The sequence below is a fragment of the Thermobia domestica genome, chromosome 16 (genome assembly GCF_964235325.1).
Source record: "Thermobia domestica chromosome 16, izTheDome1.hap1.1, whole genome shotgun sequence".
Lineage (NCBI taxonomy): Eukaryota > Metazoa > Arthropoda > Insecta > Zygentoma > Lepismatidae > Thermobia > Thermobia domestica.
The window spans coordinates 135,598,438-135,620,571 of NC_137469.1; the positions used below are offsets into that span (position 1 = coordinate 135,598,438).

Here is a 22,134-nt window from a genome sequence, read left to right on the forward strand (position 1 = left end):
TGGATTGTTGTTTTAGTAAGGCAGTTCCTAAGGAAGGACAGGGGGCATAGCATATGATGTTTAATCTTTGTAAAAACTCCAAATTTTATTTTGGAAATGAGAGTGACTGCTAGATTAACTACAAGTGTTGATGAATTAATACTCCGATGCTCCTTGCATGTGCCAGTTGACACCAACCTCTTTTTTTCAACATATCCATCAGATGACTTGAAACAGAGAATTATCCAGAGTGTAGAGATGATCACTCCAGATACGCTGGAGAGGGTGTTCACAATGGCTATAGTAAATCACATTGCTTTGTCTCTCGTTCACGAGAACATGCTAAATAAAAATAAATTGATATTGTCTGCCCTATACTTAAGTTAATTATACTTTTAAACATTTAATGGTGATAGAGCCACAAGGCGGCGCGTTACCAAAATAGGATTCCAAATTTGGACATCTCATACCTTCTTAGTAGGACAGCATCAAATTTCACATTAATTGATCAAAAAGATAGCTTCTTCCGGTAACTTCCTCCTAAGGATATTTATGGTAAATTGTTCAGGCGATTTTTAGAAAATAGGCTGTAGCTTTACATTAGTAACTGGCACACCCAAAGAGCATTCAGTGACATTTGTGACTAATCTGGCACACACTCTCATTTTCAAAATAAAATTTGGAGATTTAATAAAGATTCAACATCAATTGCTATGCAACCTGTGCCCCTAAGTCGCTGCATTACTAAAACAGCAATCTAGATTTCAAAAACGCATACCTTTTATATTACATGAACGCCAATTGTCACATTAATTGACTAAAAAAAGTTTCTTCCCGTATGTCTATGCTAAAAATATTTATGCCAAATTTTTATGTGAATTTTGGAATGGAGCTGTAGCCCCATACCAGTCACTGACACATGTAAGAAGCACCGGAATATTAATTCCGTGAAATTTACGATTAATCTGACGCTCAGTGGCATTTCCAGAACAAAATTAGCAATTCATATAAGGTTTGGCAATCCTATGTCTCAACCCCTGTGCTACCCTAAGGCGGTGCGTTATCAAAATAGCATCATATATTAAAATGCGCATACTTTTCTACTACAATAACACCGAATTTCATATTAATTGATTCAAAAAACATACTTTCTTCTGATAGTCCCTACTATGGATATCTATGGTGATTTGTTATGTGAGTTTTAGAAGTTAGACTGTATCCTGAATATCAATGACTCGCACACGCAAGAGGAATCGGAGCATCAATTCTGTGACATTTGTGATTAAGCTGACGCTTACTGGCTTTCGCAAAATACAATTTGGGTTTTTTCGATCTTCCTATAAGACACGTTCCAAAAACCAATTAACTAGTTTCGGTTAACGTTGAAACAGAATGTGTCGGTTTATTTCAGAAACCGAACTGTAATTTGATTCAGTTTTGATTCAAGAGAGACATTACATTGCCGCTTTTTACAATATCCATACATATTTTGGGAAAGTTCCAAAATATATGTAACACTTTCGTTTAAGGTTAAGGTATTATGAATCTGCTGATTCAATTTTGAATGGAATTACGATTTCCCATGTCTTTTCTCTCTATATTTTTGTGAGGACACATTAATGAGCAATAGAAAATATAACTGTTTTTCGGTTCGATTTGGCTTCGGTTAACCGTTTGAAAATGGAATCAAAAAATTATTTGCTTTTAATGTCGCACGATTATGCCTGTGAGGTTAAGCGAGATTATGATTAAAACAAGTAAATTATGAAGGACGAATTGGTGGAATGAGAAAGTGGGAGGAAACAAGAGTACGTGAGTGTCCCGAGAAAACCCACGAGCACGATTTTGTCCACCTCAAGCTTACTTGCCTTGGGAATAATCCAGGTACCCCACCCATCAAATAACTCAGTAGTCACGGTCCCAGGTTGGATTCCCGGTGGGAGAGCCTTTGAAATGTTAAATGTTCTCGATGTTTGTGTTCGTATCCCTGTCGTTCAAGGTCAATGGAACTATAAAACGAGTCTAACCTAGTAGAAAATAGAGACAAGTTACGAAATATTTTCGGTGAATCAAAAAAACAAAATATAGTAGTCTGGAGCATCAGGTTGTAGTTAAGGTTTCGAATGACTCTCAAGACCACTTTCTCCTTCATGTTCTGAGTGTTTGTGTGTCTTCTTTTGTTTTCTAATTGAAATTTGAATTCGCTGCTCTATATTATTTTATAATGATTGAAATCGGAGTGTTTTGTTCTTAGTTAAACCTTTGAATCATAAACCTGTGCAATTTACTACTCACACTAGTGTTTTTCTCCTTTTACTCACAGAGCGACATACAGTAGTGTATTACTATTCGTTCCGCAACGAAAGTGTTCTGGGTTCGATTCCCGCTTAGGAAATTAGAGAAATTTTTATCATTCACAACATTGATATTTCTGATGTATAATAACATGAAAAGTATTCCCTTTTTCCGGTCTTAGGGTTGAAACGACTTTCTTAATAGGGCAAATACTAACAACATGACGACACATGTCTACAACCTTAATTCGTAATGTATGAGAACGTAACGAATTATAGCAAACAATTCATGAATACATAAGGTTCACTCCTAGGGCATAGGGCTTAGACAATAATACGTCCAAAGTATCTCTTATAAGGCAATTCAGCCATGGGCAGTATAACAAAGCAATTTGTTTTATTCTTTCCTATGACTATCGGTCAGTATTAAATTCAGATATTATCACTCGGGCGGATATGAACTTCTCGGAGGTGAGAGTTGTTTTTCTGTATTTTTGCAAGAAAGCAGCATATTTAATAATTCCATTCGCATGCACATCTTACATAGTATTGAAACTAATTGCGGATAAATATTCAATGTAAGATTATATCTAAAGAACAATCGTTCAATTTTATCTAAAACATTAATTATTATAAAGACTGGTAAAAATATCGTAGACTAAACTTTAATACCTATTTACAGTACTTATTTCTGTTATTATTTTCTATTTACAGTAGTTACTGTTTGTTACTGATGTAGAATTTTGGTGGAAGATGATTTACAATAACTCAAATATTTTAATTGTCCTAAAAGAAACATACATAGGAATATTTTTACAAAATGTTCTCTTCTACCTCACACTTCTGATTCTTGGCTTCTTCGCTGCATACACATCAATAAATTTCTTCGCTAGGATCCAGTGCCGGACTGACCACATCGGGACCTGGAGGGAACCCTGCAGGTATCACAAGGTGCAAGAGCTATAGGCCTTGCTTGTTTTTGCGATCGCAAATGCTTTCTTGATTCTATCTACCATAAAGGTTGCGGAACCGTAAGTTCGTCTTTCCGAAAGAAATCTTCACTGGCCGTTCTTGCTCATATCAGTATGCCTCTGTGAGCCAGTAAAGCTTCGTACTTAGCAAATGTTCCCCTCTACTGCGTAAGGTTATGTTCATATATATATATATATATATATATATATATATATATATATATATATATATATATATATATATATATATATATATATATATATGTTAAATTCTGGAAGCAGTTTTCTCCAATAATTATTCGTAAAGATTTTGGGGCAAATGAATTGTATTTGTTACAAAATGCAAAAACACTCATTCACAAAACTAGTAAAGTCGCCTCAAACATTATTATGGGAAGGTCCCCCTTTTGGGGGCAAGGGGCGTAAAAAGAGGCAAGGGGTGTATTACCAAAATTCCAAAATTTATTTTTGGAGTGCCAGTAAACGTCAGATTAATCACGAATGTCACAGAATTAATGCTCCAATGCTCCTTACATGTAAGAATGAATGATAATGGGGCTATAGCCCTTTTCAAAAATAAGAAAATAACCATAAATATCCTTAATAGGGACATAAGAGAAGGTATTTTTTAATTAACGTGAAATTTGGTGTCATTGTAGCAAAGAGTATGCGTTTTTGAAATCTGGAATGCTATTTTGGTAAAGCACCGTCTTAGGGTTGCACAGGGGGTAAAGCAAGATGATGAATCTTTATAAAAATTCAAAATTTTGTTCTGGAAATGCCAGTGAGCGTCAGATTTTTCACAAATGACACAGAATTAATATTCTAATGCTCCTTGCATGGCCAGTGACTTATGTGGGGTAATAGCCCCTTTCAAAAATAAAAAATACCATAAATATCCTTAGTAGGGACATACGAGAAAGTATTTTTTGTCAATTAATGTGAAATTTGGCGTCGATGAAGCAAAATACTACGTGTTTTTCAAATCTGGAATGTTATTTTGGTAACCACCGCCTTAGGGGGGCACACGGGGCGAAGGATCTGATTATGGATTTTTATAGAAATTCAAAATTTTGCTCCGGAAATGCCAATGAGCGTTAGATTTTTCACAAATGTCACAGAATTAATATTCTAATGCTCCTTGCATGTGCCAGTGACTTATATGGGGCTATACCCCCTTTCAGAAATAAAAAATCATAAATATTCTTAATATTGACATACGGGAAGAATGATTTTTTCTCAATTAATGTGAAACTCGGCGCCGGGTTAGCAAAAAGTTATGCATTTATCAAATCTGGAATATTATTTTAGTAATGTAAAGCCTTAGGGGGGCAGAGGGGGTGAAGCATAAGTTATTGGATCTTTATAAAAATTTCAAATTTTATTTTGGAAAATCCAACGTGTGTCAGATTGATCACAAATAATACAAAATTAATATTCCGATGCTCCTTGCCAGTGACTGATATTGGGCTACAGCCACCCGTCCAAATTCACATAATTTACGGTAAATATCCTTAGCAAAAACTTACGGGAAGGAGGTAAATATGCTTTACAATTAATGTGCAATTTGTCATTATTGTAGAAGAATGTTTTGATTTTTTTTAAATTTCGAATCTAGTGTAAATGAGTATCGTCTGTAAGCCTAACAGATTGAGGATATAGCTTCATTCTTTTGGCATCACTGGAATATAATCAAAGAATTTTGCGTTTTTAAAAAGCAAATTGGACTCTTCTTATAGCAGAAAATCACATATAAAGTCACCAGCATATTTTTTGCACACTTAAGCAAACCAACTCGAAATAAAACACAAAATGACAATGGAAAATGCCGTAGGTACCACGAACGAAAAGATCTTAATGAGAAGTAATATTTTAAAAATTAAAATATTGTTTTCTTTATTCATAGAAAAAGCGTGTCTTTTCCCTAGTTCTTCCGCAATAACTGTATGGTCCCACTTTCCACGCAGTAGCCTACTCCTATACTGCACATGTAAGCACGTCAGGAAATCGCATACTATGGACACATGGTTGTAGTAAAAACAAATGTCTCGCGAAGAATAAGGATCAGGTTGAGTCAGCCTATACCATAAACCCAAGAAAACATATTATCCCTTTCTAAAAACAACACTTTTCTTTTGGCTCAGTTGTCATTAACTAATTTGCTTAAAGATTTCATAAATCTAAGTGTAAGACAGATAAAATGAACTTACTTTTATTCAGCATGCCCTCGTGAACGAGCAAGACATGAATGAATTAATGCGATTTACTGGAGCCACTGCGAACACCTTCTCCAACATATCTGGATCACTACGCTCTGGACAATTCTTTGTTTTATATTGCCCAATAAGGAGGAATGGCCGTAATAACATTCCGGACGCATGCACCATCATAGTTACAAGCAAAGAGTGTTATTGTATTTTATAATTAAAAATGCAAATTTATTGCAAAATTCTTACAAATAATTAGAGAAAACTGCTTTCAACATTTCACATTGACACTCCCATTAGGCAGACATTCTGAGTCCGCGCCCCTAAAAGAAATCCACATATGGGTATTATCTTATTGTCACAAACATTTGTTGTTCTAAAATAATGCCAAATTTCACATTGTAAAAAAATGCTTCTGCCAGTAGGTCTTTGTGTAAGAATAATCACATTGAATTTATGATGCTTTTCAAAGATAGCTGTAGTAACATATTAGTCACTGGTACATAAAAGCAGTATGAAGTATTAATGCTGTACATGTTGCAACTAATTTCACACTCATGAGCACTCCCAAAATAAAATTTGGAATTTCTATCAGTCCTCCTCCTATGACCCCCAAAGGTACCAAATTACCCTCCGTGCCCTGTGCCTCCTATTGCCAAAATGATATTCCAGATTTTTACTATAACAACGCCTAATTTCACATTAATTCACCAAATATAGCTTCTTCCATATGTTCCTGCTAAAGATATTTATTATAAATTTTTAATGGAATTGTTGAAAGGGGCCTGTAGCTCAATATCAGTCACTGTCTCATGCAAGAAGCATCGGAATATTAATTTTACATTATTTCTGATCAATCTTACACACATTGGATTTTCCAAAATAAAATTTGAAATTTTTATAAAGATCCAATAACTTATGCTTCACCCCCTCTGCCCCTCTAAGGGGTTATATTAACAAAATAGCTAATATTCCAGATTTGGTAAACGCATAACTTTCTGCTACCCGACGCCGAGTTTCACATTAATTGAGAAAAAATCATTCTTCCCGTATGTCAACACTAAAGATATTTATGGTGATTTTTTCAATTTTTGAAAGGGGGCTAAAGCCCCATATAACTCACTGGCACATGCAAGGAGCATTAGAATATTAATTCTGTGTCATTTGTGAAAAATCTGACGATCACTGGCATTTCCGGAACAAAATTTTGAATTTTTATAAAGATCCATCATTTAATGCTTCGCCCCCCTGTGCCCCCTAAGACGGTGCTTTACCAAAATAGCATTCCAGATTTCAAAAACGCATACTCTTTTGCTATTTTTACAATGACACCAAATTTCACATTAATTAACAAAAAATACCTTCTTGTATGTCCCTACTAAGGATATTTATGGTGATTTTCTTATTTTTGAAAGGGGGCTTTAGCCCCATTATCAGTCACTCTTACATGTAAGGAGCATTGGAGCATTAATTCTGTGACATTCGTGGTTAATCTGCGTTTACTGGCACTCCGACAATAAATTATGGAATTTTGATAAAACATCACCCACCACCATCTTACGCCCCTTGGCCCCAAAAGGGGGGCCTTCCCATAATAATGTTTGAGATGGCTTTACTAGTTTTGTGAATGAGTGTTTTTGCATTTTGTAACAAATACAACTCATTTGCCCCAAAATCTTTACGAATAATTATTGGAGAAAACTGCTTCCAAAATTTAACTTTGAATCTCCCATAAAAAAAATGAACTTTTGTGATTACACCCCCAAAAGGGAGACTAAACAGCAATTTTCTCCTATTTCCTTTAGAAATTCGAAGAATTCAGATATTTCTCAATACGAGTGCCAAATTTTACAGTAATAATGTGAAAACTTCATCTTCTCCCAGTGCTGTAGAAAATTACGCGAATTATGGAACAGCCTATATATATATATATAGAGAGAGAGAGCTGAGTGGGACCTTTAAGTACCCGCACCAAGAGCCCTCAACTTGCCCAGTCTGACATTGGTAGGATCAGTGCCGTGCCGTGGAAAATCAGCGCTCGGGCCGAGAGTATACCACGCCATCCCCGTACATATCAGTGAGGTCGACATACCAGCCGCGAAGCGCCACCATGGTTTGTGAAAAGGGTGTGAAAATTTTAAAAATTAAACCCTTCTTTCCCTTGATTTTGAACACTTTTATCCTTCCGTTTTATATATGTGCACAGCGTAAGAAGCACAGGTTTTATTGACTATTTGGTTTTCTACCTTAGATGTTACATGTTTAATATTTATGTGGAATGGGTCTGAGTCATTTGTATGTATATTTAGAGATTGGATTTCGTCTGCACGTGCACGAAAAGAAAGCAAATAATTGGGTGAAGTAATTTCTACATTTTGTGATCGAAATTTTGAGTTTCTCCGGGGGGGCATTGAATTTTCCTTGGTGGAGGTTCCTCCGCCCTAACCCCTGACTTCATCCCTGTTTTCAGTATGCTCATTTCCACTTATTTCAATCCAATTTCACCCATCTAAGTGTTACTGATTATTGTAGATATTTTAAACCGAGAGGTAAGAAGTATTTCTTTTGAGCTAAATGTAAAGAAACATACATTATAGGCAGTAATCACCAATTTTAATATCAAATCATTATATTTACAATTTACACATATAAAAAGTATTACAGTTTTAAATATTTCATCATATTTTCATGTTAAAGAAATAAATAAAATACTAAGACAGAGTTTCGAACTCTCGATCTTCAAATTTTATAAGTTGTTTACGAAGACAGAACAACTCAACGTGCTTGCCTACTGGCGGCATATCTACGGCTTGCAGTTAGTATCTATATAAAGAACAGAGGGAAAATGCAATTTCCTCTACGACTGAAACAACCATAAAGAAAGCGCCTAACCTTGTTGGTAGAGGGTGAGCCATTAAATTCACAAAACTTCAATAATAATAATAATAATAATAATAATAATAATAATAATAATAATAATAATAATAATAATAATAATAATAATAATAATGAGCAACTAGTGACATTTCGTCAAACACTGGCGGAATCGAAGCGACTCTACGCAGAGGCCCCACTTCCGTTTTGAAAATTATGCCAGCATTGGCCCACCAGCATCAGTGACAAGACGAAACGCCAATGAATCACAAGTTATTACCCCAAAATACGTTAAATCGACAATATGCGTGCTTTGTATACATTAAGGTGACTTTAAAAATAGCACTTTAAAAAAGTAAAAAAAAATCGTTCTCCGGGAAGGACGCGAAGCACCAACCTTGGGATTACAAATAGCGTTCTCTTCCGACTTCGCTACCGAGGTGTTGAAAAAAACACTGCTTGTGCAGTGATAAATCGTTGAAGTCCTTTCAATTTGGCTAATCAGAGTGTTCCTTTAACCGTGTATATTGCACAATAAAGGTTTGGGATCAGATAAAATGCATTCGCATTGTAATTCTATAACAAATGACACATGTCTCTGTTCTTCATTTCACAGTTCTCCCATATTCACTTTCTAATGATCGACGACAACAAACGAACTCTTAGGATATGCAGAAGTAATTATGAAAGCTTTGTTACTAAGACACCTACACAGACCATAAATCGATGAGCTCAGAAATACAAAGTAACAAAATAGCGTATAAGATTAAGTCTAGAGAGCATTTACTTAAAGAATGAACATAAACTATACGGGGAATCGAGATAAGACGAGAAATCAGTGGCGTATTTAAGGAGGTAGCTATGAGGCTCAAGCCCACAGAAATAATTTCATTATGTTTTTGCATTAAAACACAAATGCTTCGTACAGGTTCTCAAGCTCCCCCCGAAACAAGATCCTATATATGCTACTGTGAAAAATGTTTACGATACTTTTCTTCACATCTCGAGTGCGAGACGATAATTTAGGTTAGCCTTGTCCCGTCTCTAGTGTAAAATGTTCATTCTTGTCTCGATTTTTTTTAGTAAAGAGATGAGAAAGTCCTCATCCCGTGGACAACACTTAACAAAACTGCAATATTCTTGCCGAATGTCACGTTTCTGCTTGTAATGGTAAGACCTGAGCGATAATAAGCCCCTACCTTATAATCTTCTACGAGATAATAATAATAATAATAATAATAATAATAATAATAATAATAATAATAATAATAATAATAATTTATTATTCCTGAAGATTTGATAGTTCAAGTATTGAAGCATCCGACAATTCAAATATATGAAGATAATTAAGCGTGATTCATCGCCGATCAATCGCCACCAAAAATTCTAAAGTAAAAAAAAAATACTTGCCCTGTATGATCCGATTCGAGGACCTTCAGATTACTGATTGTGTGCCCTGACCACTGAACCACGATCAATACACAGTGAAAGATTTGCTTTTAATGTGTTCACGTTAGGTTTCTTTGCCTCCGCTTACAAAATTCTACGTAATTTTTATTCTTTTCAAAATGTCCTTCATATTTATTTTAAGATGTTTTAAGTCAAAAATCTTTGGCATATTTTAATAACAACCCGAGCTCTTCCTATAACTTTTCTCTTCAATTCTGTTTCTTTTCCACACCCAACTACAGGTATGACAGAATAAATGCTCATATTCTCATTTTGTTTCAAGGCAGTCGCCATTACATGTTGAAGGACTTATATCCGCCACTAGACAAACTTTCGCTCGACGTAGTATTGCAGCACAAGGATCACGTGGTCAGTTCCAAATGGAAATGATTCAAGTGTTGCCTTCTATTTATGGTTCTCTTTTTAAAAAGCATTAGAAAAAGAATCATAAACCAGGTGTGGCAGAAATTCGAACCCAAGACATCTAACGGCTATCTCAATGGTGAGTACGATAGCCACTCACCCAACAATACACAACAGAATTTTTGTAACAAATGTAATATTTGGGACTAGTTGTAATACTTTTGTTGTATTAACATAAAGTGCTACGCTATGAAGATTTGTTCAAATATCTTTTTTTTAATATTTTACAGCTTGTCATGTGAATTGAAACAGGAAAATAAATGTAAATATCTATTTTATTTATATTTGCTACTTGAATAGTGTTGTTAGGCTTAACTAAATTACGAAGCGAATGCATAGTGTATGAACGGATTGTTCATAACATCGATTCCAAGAAGGGATAAACAATGTAGACCCGCGACAAAAATGTTTTTGACAGATAGTAATGCATTATTTTAGCACATAAGACGCTCCTTTTAGATTTCAGCGTAATTAATTGAATATCTACCAAGACACACAGTTCTCTATGGCAGAAAAAAATATATTGTGTCACACTCAAGATTTCTTTAAAAGGGTTGTCCTCACCGAGACTTGGCTTTTTAAGCCTTCGTTCGGCATACTAAAAGTTTCTATGTTCATTTATTTTTTTAAAAATCAAACTTTTATTTCCGTTCTTTCTCCTTCCGACCATCATTTCATGACAGAACTCTCAAGTCAGCAGAGATTGGTAGTAGTGCAAAAACAGTCGAGGTGTTATAGGCACTAAGTTAGAAATCGTGGGCTCGTGGGTTCAAATTTACTGTAAGTCAATTTAACATTTCTAAATTTAATTGGTTCTTGCAAGATGTGTGATGACTTCTCTTTACTCAAAATTCTCCATCTAGAGATGAGATGCAAAAGTCATGCATATGCGAACCGAGAAAAAGAGAGTGGAGATATCTCCAATTGAAATATTATCCGAAACATTCATCGATATTCATATTTATTTATGTTTTAGCTTATTTTTTGTTTATTGTTCTTTACGAAATTACAGTTCTCGATTACTTAGAACAGCGTTTCCTAACCTTTTTCAACTTGGGCACACTATGGGTGTAACTTGAATTCTTGCGGCACACTCATAGATTTTATTATATTTAAATATAAAATACCATGGTATTTTTTCTGTGATTACTGATCTAACAAAGAAGAAAGCTCGATAACTGGTTTTCCACCATGGTAAATCGTTATGCTTATTTTTAATTCTATTTTAAAAATTGAAAACAATTGCAATGAAATATTGGACTTAGGTTTTTTAAAAATATGCTTTCTTTTTCGAAAACTGCATCCAAACTTTCACTAACAAGGAAGATCACTAAATAACGAACGAACAAACAAATCTCTTTTACTTTTAAAACATAAATGTAGGTAACTCGTATGCATGTTTGTTTTATCGAAAGGATTGAATATTTTAAAATTTGAAGTTACGAAATGGTCTGCAACAATAAAGAAGTAATAATGGTCATAACGTCATAACAATGATAACAAATACCTTTTTCAATATTAAAAATGTACAGAAAAGTAATGCGGTATGAAACTAAAAATTGTAGATTCATATTAGAAGCTCATAGTAATGTGAAATACAAATATACCATTGCCCCTATGTCCTGTAATGCAATTGCTATAGAATTAATAATTTTGTTTTTATTTACTCGCGGCACACCGGTTGGGAAACGGTGACTTAGAATATAACAAGGGATAATGAATGATATGGCGTATTGCAAGAAAGAACTCGTATTCTTTTGATATCGTATATGTTTCTAATAAAAATATGGTTGTATTATTAATTAGAGATTACACAAACTCATGTTATATTCACACAAAATATGACATGTTCTCTACTGATGCAATCGTTTTCTCAAATTGAAGTGACACACACTATATTTTGTTTTTACTTTTTTACATTATCTTTTTCTTTTTCTTTTTCGTTTTTTCTTTTTTTGTTTCATTCCCTGAACACATCTGAAACTAGTAATATAACTTCAGAAAATATTCTTGACGCGTAAATGAATAATAATAATAATAATAATAATAATAATAATAATAGTAATAATAGTAATAATAATAATAATAATAATAATAATAATAATAATAATAATAATAATAATAATAATAATAATAATAATAATAATAATAATAATACATTTAAAAAACTACGATGGTTTTGCTGATAAAAATATTCTCGCAAAACAAAGATGGAAGTTAAAACACCTCGACCTGATGTTTGTTCCATAAAGTTTTACTAGAGATATTAAAACTGATAACTATAGAAACCCAAAAGCATAAAAAGCATAATAGCAATTTAGACATATGGTTGGTACATTGAACAAGGTTGTGGTTATTTAAGAGTCCAGAAGAAACTAATTTTAAAAAGCATAATAAAGCATAATTTTACAAAATAAAGCATAAAGCATAATTTAAAATATATAACACTGTTCTTGGAAAATTCTATATAACTGGAAGTTTAGCATGCTATATTAATATTTTTTTAAAACCAATATTTACAAGGCAAAATCATTGAGAACATAACAATGCAACAATGAAAAGCTAATTTTGTTTCTGTAAACTTTTCGGTGCAATCCTTTGATGTCCAGAAAAGAAAAAAGAAAAGAAGAAAAACTTTCCACCAACAATGAATAGTACACAAGAACTCCACACTATATTGTTATGTGTACCTCTTGAACTTGAGCACTTTCTGTATTTTTTTGTGATATATTTTACTTTTTCCTTTCTGCATATGTGCATCTCTAAGGCACACAAAATTGAAATAAAAACTGACTCGAGTAAAGCATATATATCTCTTTACAATTCATTAAGTAGAAATTTCATTAAATATGAAGGAAACTAGTTGCACAAAATATTAATACATAGATCAAGATACTTGTATTTAGAATATTTAATGTATAGTAAATATTTTACATTATACACGATTAACATAAAACAATGACTGAAATTAACAATAAAGCATAATTTGGAAGAAAATAAAGCATAATTACAAAAAATAAAGCATAATGTGGATTGCTCTATTGATAACTAACAAAAGTGAAGGTAACGTTGAAACAAATAATGTAAAAGATTCAGTGATTTTACAAAATACTGTAATCTGTAATATAAAATGGATGTTTGACCAACATTGATTTTTCCTTGGGAAGTCTAAGGTTAAATAAGATCTCTTTGTGAATTTCTCATGATATCAATCGCTCTGTAGATACTAAAAGGCGTATTCTACCTATTTTTTTTTAGTCGCAGAGGCATGGATATTTTTCTATTTTTTGCTCTTTGCTATACTGACATGTTTCGAACAAACTATTGCACCTGTAGAGTGCCTTATGTGGTTCTCAACCACCGAACCTCAACAGTATTGTGGGTTGTCTAACGTTGCAGGGTATGTAAAATGGAAGTTTGAATGCACTTTTGCTTGTGTACATACAATCTCAAGTTTCTACGCCTAACAGTTTTGAAGATGTGGAAAAGGACGAAAATCATTCAAGCTCTGCTTCCAGTAGGATTCGTGTTTTGAAGAGCTCAGCCTACAATTCACAAAACATGTACAAAGATTGAAGTATATATATATATATATATATATATATATATATATATATATATATATATATATATATAGTGTTTCAAAACAGTACCGACAACATTTGTAGGTAATTCCTGACACCAAGATAAGACAACAAAGTATAGACCAACCTGGATGGATAAAAGCTTTCTTTCGGAGTAATAGGCTGCCGGAAACATTAAAGAATGAACTTTAATGGTCCATAGCTCCAAAACTATGGGTTCTATCGTAGTCGAGTCAAGACTTAACTTAGGAACTAATATGTTTGCTATCCAAAATTGCATGTTTCAGAATCATGTTGCACTTCCGCAACAATTTTTATAGAGGGAGTTGGTGAGTACTTTAAATTATATGGCCTTAGCCCAACTCCCTATATAAAAATTTGTTGCATGATTACCTTAGGATTCTGAAATATTTATTTTTGGATAGGGCATATGTTAGTTCTGAAATGAAGTCTTGATCCGACTACGTTTCGACCGATAGTATTGGAGCTATGGACCTTTAAAGTTCATTTTTTCATGTTTTCGGTAGCCTATAACTCCGAGAGGAAGCATTTGTGCACTCAAATTGGTCTATACTTTTCGTCTTATCTTGGTGTCAGAAATCTCCTCCCAAACATTCAGTGTTGTTTTGAAGCACCAGATATATATATATATATATATATATATATATATATATATATATATATATATATATATATTCTCTCTAGCAATCTTGTAAAATACGGTTTGTATGCTTTGTCTTCAACCTAAAACTCAATTTAAAAGGTACTTACTCTCTACTGGTTGCTGAGTGGTTCCCATAAATGATGCCGTCAAAAATTCTGGTTTATATGACACCTATCGTAAAAGCAACACAATGATTTCTATTTCATTACATAAATACTAATATATCTACGTACAAAAGTATGATATATCTTTATTTGATAAATTGTATATGACGGTAGCTTTAACTTTTAACAGTAATCCTCCTTACAATAACGAACAATATGCCAAATTAAGAGATACATTTTATTTCAAAATGTTATTTACTCATTAAATACTTTGATGACAATGAGAATATAATGTTTAACAAACAACATTTGTACTAATATCAAAGAATCACTACAATAATGAGTAGTGAGTACTACTTTCCGTCCTATCTTACTTCTAAATGACAATACACAGAACTATTAGTAACCTTCTGGTATTCATTCAGTTGACTAACTAGTGATAAAATACTCTCTTGCTTACAGATGAGGGCAAATAATATACGTGACCGTGATTTGTAAATAAATAGTTTTCTTTAAAAAACAACACATATCAGAAAAACTAAAGTTTTGAGAAACAGGAGAAAATCTATACTACACGCTATAGTTTATCCCAAAACGTCTATTTATTTATAATATATAAAGTGTTGGCAACAGCTTGACAGGTGCAGATATGTCACAAAATGTGTATCTACGCGTAGCAAACACAATAATTTTGTTAACTTCATGTCTGACCTGTGCCGTTTTAGAAAAGAAAAACATTTCAAATTATTGATTTGCACGCATAAAATCTTCGTTCCATTCAAGATTATGGTTGATTTTAGTTTATGCTCTTCCATCATAGATTTCAATACAAAATGGTTATCATAACCATTGGAATTGTGTGTGAAATATGCAGTATTCTTGATGTGAGGTCTCCTCTGTCGTAAATATGTAAGAAAATCATTAATTGGATATTTTGGGAAAATGTGTTCTCGCTGTCTACGGATATCGCATAAACAGTTGTAACATACTTATTGGTCCACCAGTAAATTTAGTTTGTGAATGAACGTGTCATCGTCAAAGTAAGTGCCCTGAATCGCCTCCATATAACAAATCATAAGCATGGGCTTCTTTGCGTGCAAGGACGATGGAACTTAAGGATTAATTGTCATATTAAGCATCACGAAGCATTGTTGAGACGAAGACGAAACATGCTTATGGCATACATTGCAAAGGAAGTCTATACAATTAGGTTGTAGTTCACCTGTACGTATAAAAGTATAAAAGCGTAGGCATTTCAAATACCATTTTATCATCTGCAGACTGGTTGATCCTTATGACATGGCGTATTAAGTTTATTCGTGTAACATTTATCGCAATAAAATTCTCATTTATAATCAGAACACACTTCAACATTGGTCTTGTTGTATAGTGCTTTCTGCATACATTGCTCACATATGGCCGAAGAGTTTTTGATATGTCCTTTTCGATGGTATTTCTGTGACAAGCTCTACAATTGTCACTAGTAGAGAAATTGATGTTAACGATGTAATTATGTCATAGTGTAAGTTGAAACACACCAAATTAATTAGTATTTTGCAAAGTCCTTCATATAGAATATTTTTACCTACAGAGCTGATATACACGGTAACTGTGTATTCCGTCAAATATACCTGTAATTGTCGCAACTCATTCATTGAAGCACCAGGTCCCAATTTACTGGGGGTTTCCACCAAAATTCCTGTACGTCGTGGTCAAATGTACATTTGATATGATTTTTATACTGTTTGTAGTTTTTCATATTGGTGCCTCTGTATTTCTTCGTCCCAATAGCAATCATAATTACATACACCAAACACATTGTGTTTGTATTTTTCACACGAAAGATACATTTCTTGTTCTTTAATAATTCTTCATTTGACAGAACACCTTAATGTACTCTTCCAAACGCACAAGGCACATCAACATGTTAATGGAAATATACAATAAATGATTTGTTCATGAGAACTTTGAAGAATACGCTCAAACGAGGCCCACAAAGTCTCCAGGTTCAGATTACTTGCTGTCTTAAAAGATGAATAAAATGACTTGTTTTTGTCAATATTCATAATCCAACAGTGGATGATTTGTCGACATTTGACAATAAATAATCCAGCAGGAGTTGAAATGATCTGAACCTATTCAATAATATCTGAGCCACTAGGTGGACTCTTAACTCTTAATTCCATCATTCGTCTCTCGAGATTAAATCGTCGATAATATCTATTGATTTATCTTAAGACAGTAAAGCAATCGTAGCCATATTAAGCAAAAGGGTAGGATAAAACGAAAGTGTACCTAGAATGAATGAAAATGTCGGTAAAGATCCAAAACGAGAAAATAAAACACGATTTACTGTTCTGTTTCCCAAATCAGAGTTCACTACCACCTAAAGTACACGTGCAACAGAAAACAGAGATACAAACAGAGAGAGATCGAGAGAAAAAAGAAAAAGAATGAAAGAGAAATTTAATGTTAAACAGTACCCAAAAATAATCCATTAATAACTGAACTATAATTCCTTAAGTGTAGTTTTAGATCAGAACTATTTCCTTATCCTCATATAAAAACGAAATTTTGTGAAATCAGAACTAATGCTAGTTCAAGAATCAAACCACTGACTAAGATGAAACTGATACTAAATCTACCGTGTTTACTCGCGTAATAGTGGCAATATTTGTACCAAGTTTTAATGCGAAAATCCAATTGCGACTATTACGCGAGGAAAGCTGCCGTTCAATTATCGCTGTAATCAAAACAATTTCGAATTTTGATACATATAGCATTGTGTGAACATAAAATGGAGGGTGGAAGTAGGTTACTTGATCTCTATTGACAGATGGGTCACGATATTACGTATCAGTAAACACGAAATGTTCTTTTGCTCGGATTCGCGCAAAATAAACAATTTCGAAGAAAGTCTCGTTCAGAAAGACGCAAAAAAATAGACTGCGACTTTCAAGAGTTTTTTTTTTTCTTTTGACAATATTTTTACTTCAAACTTGAGGTATACCTATTATGCGAAGGTGACTATTACGCGAGTAAACACAGTAATTTTAAAGAATAACAAGTGAAATCCTCCTGCGAATTTTCGGCAAAACGAAGTTTTCCAAACTTCTTTGGGGATAATTTCTCATGCGTAATTTCTGAAGTTATTCTGTCATTCAATATATTCATGAGAAATAATGCAATGACATATATAAAATTTTTCAATAAAATTACCTCGAAAATAAAGTTGGACTTATTTCAAAATCGTTCTTTTGAATTTCAAAACTAATTCATTCAGTTGAATTTCGACAATTACTAAGTTGTGTGTTTAAGCAAAAATTATGAAAAAAATAAACAATTGCTGTTAAATGCACATACAGTCAGATCAACAACTGTTATTGATGTAGAATTTGAAATGAACAATTTGAAAGTTTATATCGTCATCAACCAATCAGAAAAGAGTAAGCTAATGAATGATGTCACGGAGAATAAATCAGAGCAAAGCTTACAAATATTGCATCATGTGCAGAAATGTTCAATGTAAACATTATAATGACATCAATTTCCTCGTTTAATACGAACCTAAATGGTATCTAACAAGGAATTTGATTGGTTGATAACTGTCGTAAGATAACATAATATCAGAACATTATGGTTGTGATCTGAATTCATCCAAATATGGTAAATAGGTTTCTAAACATTATTGACATATCAAAATAATCGGAATGACATCATTTCATTGAATCCATATATTTTCAAACATGCTTTATTGGTTATTACCACACACCTATGAGCACAGGCATGAATTATTGAACCCTGACATCATACAGTTGAACGATATCTGTTTTACCAAAAAAATATGCTTTATTAATTTGTTGTGACATTGAAACTCAAGACATCGAAAGTGACTCACAATAAAACAATGTAAAACTTTCATTTTCCAGATGTATAGACAAACTTTGTTGCAACATACCAATCAGAAAATATACTACCTAGGTAGTACTCATCAATAGTTGTAGTAAGCTGTCTTTCCATTAATTTACTTATGAATTACGTGTTCTTTTATATACTATATATGCTGAACTTTAAATAAAGGAAAACAGTTTCAGTCAACAGCTGAGAAATTGCTGATGAATTAAGATGCAACAAATGGACTGACGTAACTCAGATACTGTAACATTAGTAATAATAGATCCTGCTGATTCACGAAACAGAGACATATGAAAAAAGTATCATGAAAAATCCAATTTAATCTATTTACTGTGTAACTTAATGATTCTTTAAATGAATAATTTCTTTTACGTCCTTTGTTTTATCACCGACGGTGTATGAGACATAAACTTATATAGCTCAATGTAAAAGCCAAATAAAAAGCTACCACCGAAATGAAGCCAGGACTTGTCAAAAACTACCATTGGGAATCGAACTCACGAACATTCCATTATGTGTTAACTTGTATCCGTATGACGAAATATTATTTAGCATCAATGTAGGAGTTCTATACTACTCAAGTTAATTGAAAAGGACAGATTTCGATAATGAAGATAAATTAGGTCTAACTCCAAGGCTGGTATTCTTTTACCAGGGTGATTCAACACATCCCTTCCAAATTTTGAAAAGGGAAGCATCGATATACGTAGGTTCGTAGGTTCTTTAAAAGAGAATGGACACCCCAATATATAATCATTTAATACAATAAAGCATCATTCAAGAGGAAAAAAAAAGATCAGAGACCTTCTGAAATTTGTTTTTCGATCGTTTTTACTCAAAAAGGGAACGAAATGGACTGACAAATTTATAGAGGTACATGCTATGGTTCTGTAATTCCAAAACAAAATTTAAATTTTATAATTTTCAAAATTAATGGAGTGGTTGTACGCAGCGGTCCGAAATTTGAAAGGGTGGTGTCATGTACGCATGTCCTTTGAAACCGAATGAACTCCTATAATCATCCATAACGTAATAAAGCCTCTGTATTAGGTCGAAAACTTTCCAGATTTAAATGTTTGGTAATTTTTTTACCCATAAAAGGGAATGAGAAGAGTATTTTTCCTCTCGAAATTTGAAGAGATAGGCTAACGTATTCATTGTCAAAATTTAGAGTACTACGCTACTAGTACTACGCCTCCCCCCACTCGACCATGGCCACTGGGTCAGAAACACAGGGGCACCAAATTTTCCTCAAGTCTCTTTCTTACTTCTTCATCTATTGTGTGTATATAATACTTCGTCGTTACGTATCAGTGGTCCATCGGCGGTATACCCGAGGAGAGGATGCGATCAGAAGATGTACATCTTCAATTACTCAAGCGCACGGGAGCACCAGAAGAGAATAATTGCTGAACTCCTATTTCAATCAGAGCCATCTTTTTCCTTGTGGGAGCAAAAGAACGCTGAACAATTGACTATTGGTAACAGTTATACGTTCCTGATTTCCTCTCATATATCACGCACTCTGACATCTGAAAATGCAATGATCTTGAAAAATATTACAGAGTCGAGACGAACGGTGGTATACGATCATAAGAGTCGTTTTGTGTTTCACAAACAGTGGCGGTCATGAAAACGTATCCATAGACGTGTAGGACATTTCAGCGTGTGTTTGCACTTGTCATACAAGACTTACAAATGACTTACTTGTAAGGGTCAACAAGCTACACATTCTTGTCCTCCATTCAGAAAAAATGGCTAGTGATGACGTTCACAATAATTCGATCCTCTAACCGTATCTGTACATTTTACAGGATCCAATTTTCCAGCAAGATAAGCGGTTGTCATACTTGTTGGTAGCCCCGCAAGTTCTAGCAGGTTGGCCTGTTCTACCCTTGCCTACTAGGTCTCCAATCCTAAACCCTTTAGACCATGAATAGGACATATTGAAATGGTTGGATGCGCCTGACTGCCGCAACGACCATTGCCTGGCAACTCAAAATCTACAGTAAGTATGGTACATTATATTCAAGACGGACATTCAGCATCTTTCCAATGACCTAATTTTGACAGCTAGGAGTAATTATACGTTTGATGATGTGAATGCTATCTGCTTTTCAACTTGTGGGCAACTCGTTCGGGATGTTCTACAAGCGTCATGTTGGGATCATTACCATTTTCCACCTCCTTATCCTTATGTTCCAACTTTGAATCAGATCCGCAAATTTCTCTTGGATATTCAGAGGGGAATTCAAGCTGTGTATTATAAATACCTCTTTGTATTTTCTGATGTTATCACAAAATTTTGAGGAATTCTTTTACAAGAAAATAAAATATAGAAGACCTAAGCTTCTATTTATATTCTACATGTTTTATAATGTGTTAAACATTATAAAATAAAATAAAAATTTATGTGTAGTGAAAGGAATGCAAAATGTTTGATGTAATATACATTCCATCCTTTTCCTAGAGCGTATCATGGTACTGGATGAAACATGGACCATATCGTACCAGCCACAATTGTAACGCCAATAGAGCGAATTGTCATATGGGTCACCACGAAAATTTAAAGTTTGTCAGAATCCCAGCAATGTTAAAGGTACGTTAATTCTTGTGTACGACTGGGATGGTAAAACCCTAACACAAACCATTCCCCCATATCAGACCGTCAATGCGCAGTTCTTTTATTCCTCTCTGGAGCACAACTTACGAACAACTTCGAGGAAGAAACGGCGACACTTTTGCAAAACCTACCCATTATTTTGCTGGACAACGCTCGGACGCATACAGTGCAAGGCATGACTGATTTGTTCGATGATTGCTGGTGGGATGTGTTGTACCATCCACCTTACTTATCGGACTTAAGCCCTTATGACATTGCTTTGATTCCTAAGATGAAGGAACCTTTCCATGGCATTCGTTTCAGAACTGTTCCAGAGACTCTTCAGACCGGACTATTAGAACTATGAACATAACAGGTGCTACTACAGGTATCCAAAGACTTCCACATTGCTGTCAACAAATTATACACAATGCTGGTAACTACATTGAAGGGCTGTAAACATAACTATATATCTATTTTGTATCGGTTGTAAATAAATAGTTTGCCACTATTAAAGTTTAGACCATTGTGTGTATATATAAGGCGATTAACTAGGTTCAAGAATCGTGCACGCTATACAACGCCATGCTGTTCGAGATCTATTTACAATGATTTCAATTACATTTCTTCATCACAAAAGTTTAGGATAAAAAATAAGTTTAGAAGTGGGAAACCAATAACTTTTATAAACTAAATAATACAAATGTATTTTTAAACATTAAAAGTTTAAAACTACACAAAAGAGATATATGAGCTGTCTGAAGCTGGACCGAACTAACGTTTTGTTTCGTGTTGTCGGAAATAGGTCCCTATGGAAACAGTGACTATTTCACACGAGCTGTTGGCCTTGGGAAAGGGACTTCACGTGACTGTCACTTCAATTTTTACACTTAGTTTGTTGTATCATAATATTTGGTACGTGAAGTGAGAGTGATTTCATACTTAACCTCATAAATCGGCGAAAAAGTAGTTAGTGTAGTCTGATTTCAGACAGTTCGACAGCTAAAATGATAATGGTATAATTTATTATTATTATTATTATTATTATTATTATTATTATTATTATTA

General features: G+C 33.7%; 1 protein-coding gene across 2 annotated transcripts in view; it reads right to left on the reverse strand.

Annotated features, from left to right (window-relative positions):
* The window catches only part of LOC145673438 (adenylate cyclase type 10-like), a 545,310-nt gene that overhangs the window by 446,299 nt on the left and 76,877 nt on the right, over positions 1–22,134 (reverse strand). For both annotated transcript variants that reach the window (XR_014128769.1, XM_081743142.1), the window contains exon 6: positions 14,553–14,616. Coding sequence is in view for 1 of the 2 variants with exons in the window: in XM_081743142.1 (XP_081599268.1) it covers positions 14,553–14,616 (64 nt within the window). In the remaining variant the exon portion in view is untranslated. The remainder of the gene's footprint in view (positions 1–14,552; positions 14,617–22,134) is intronic.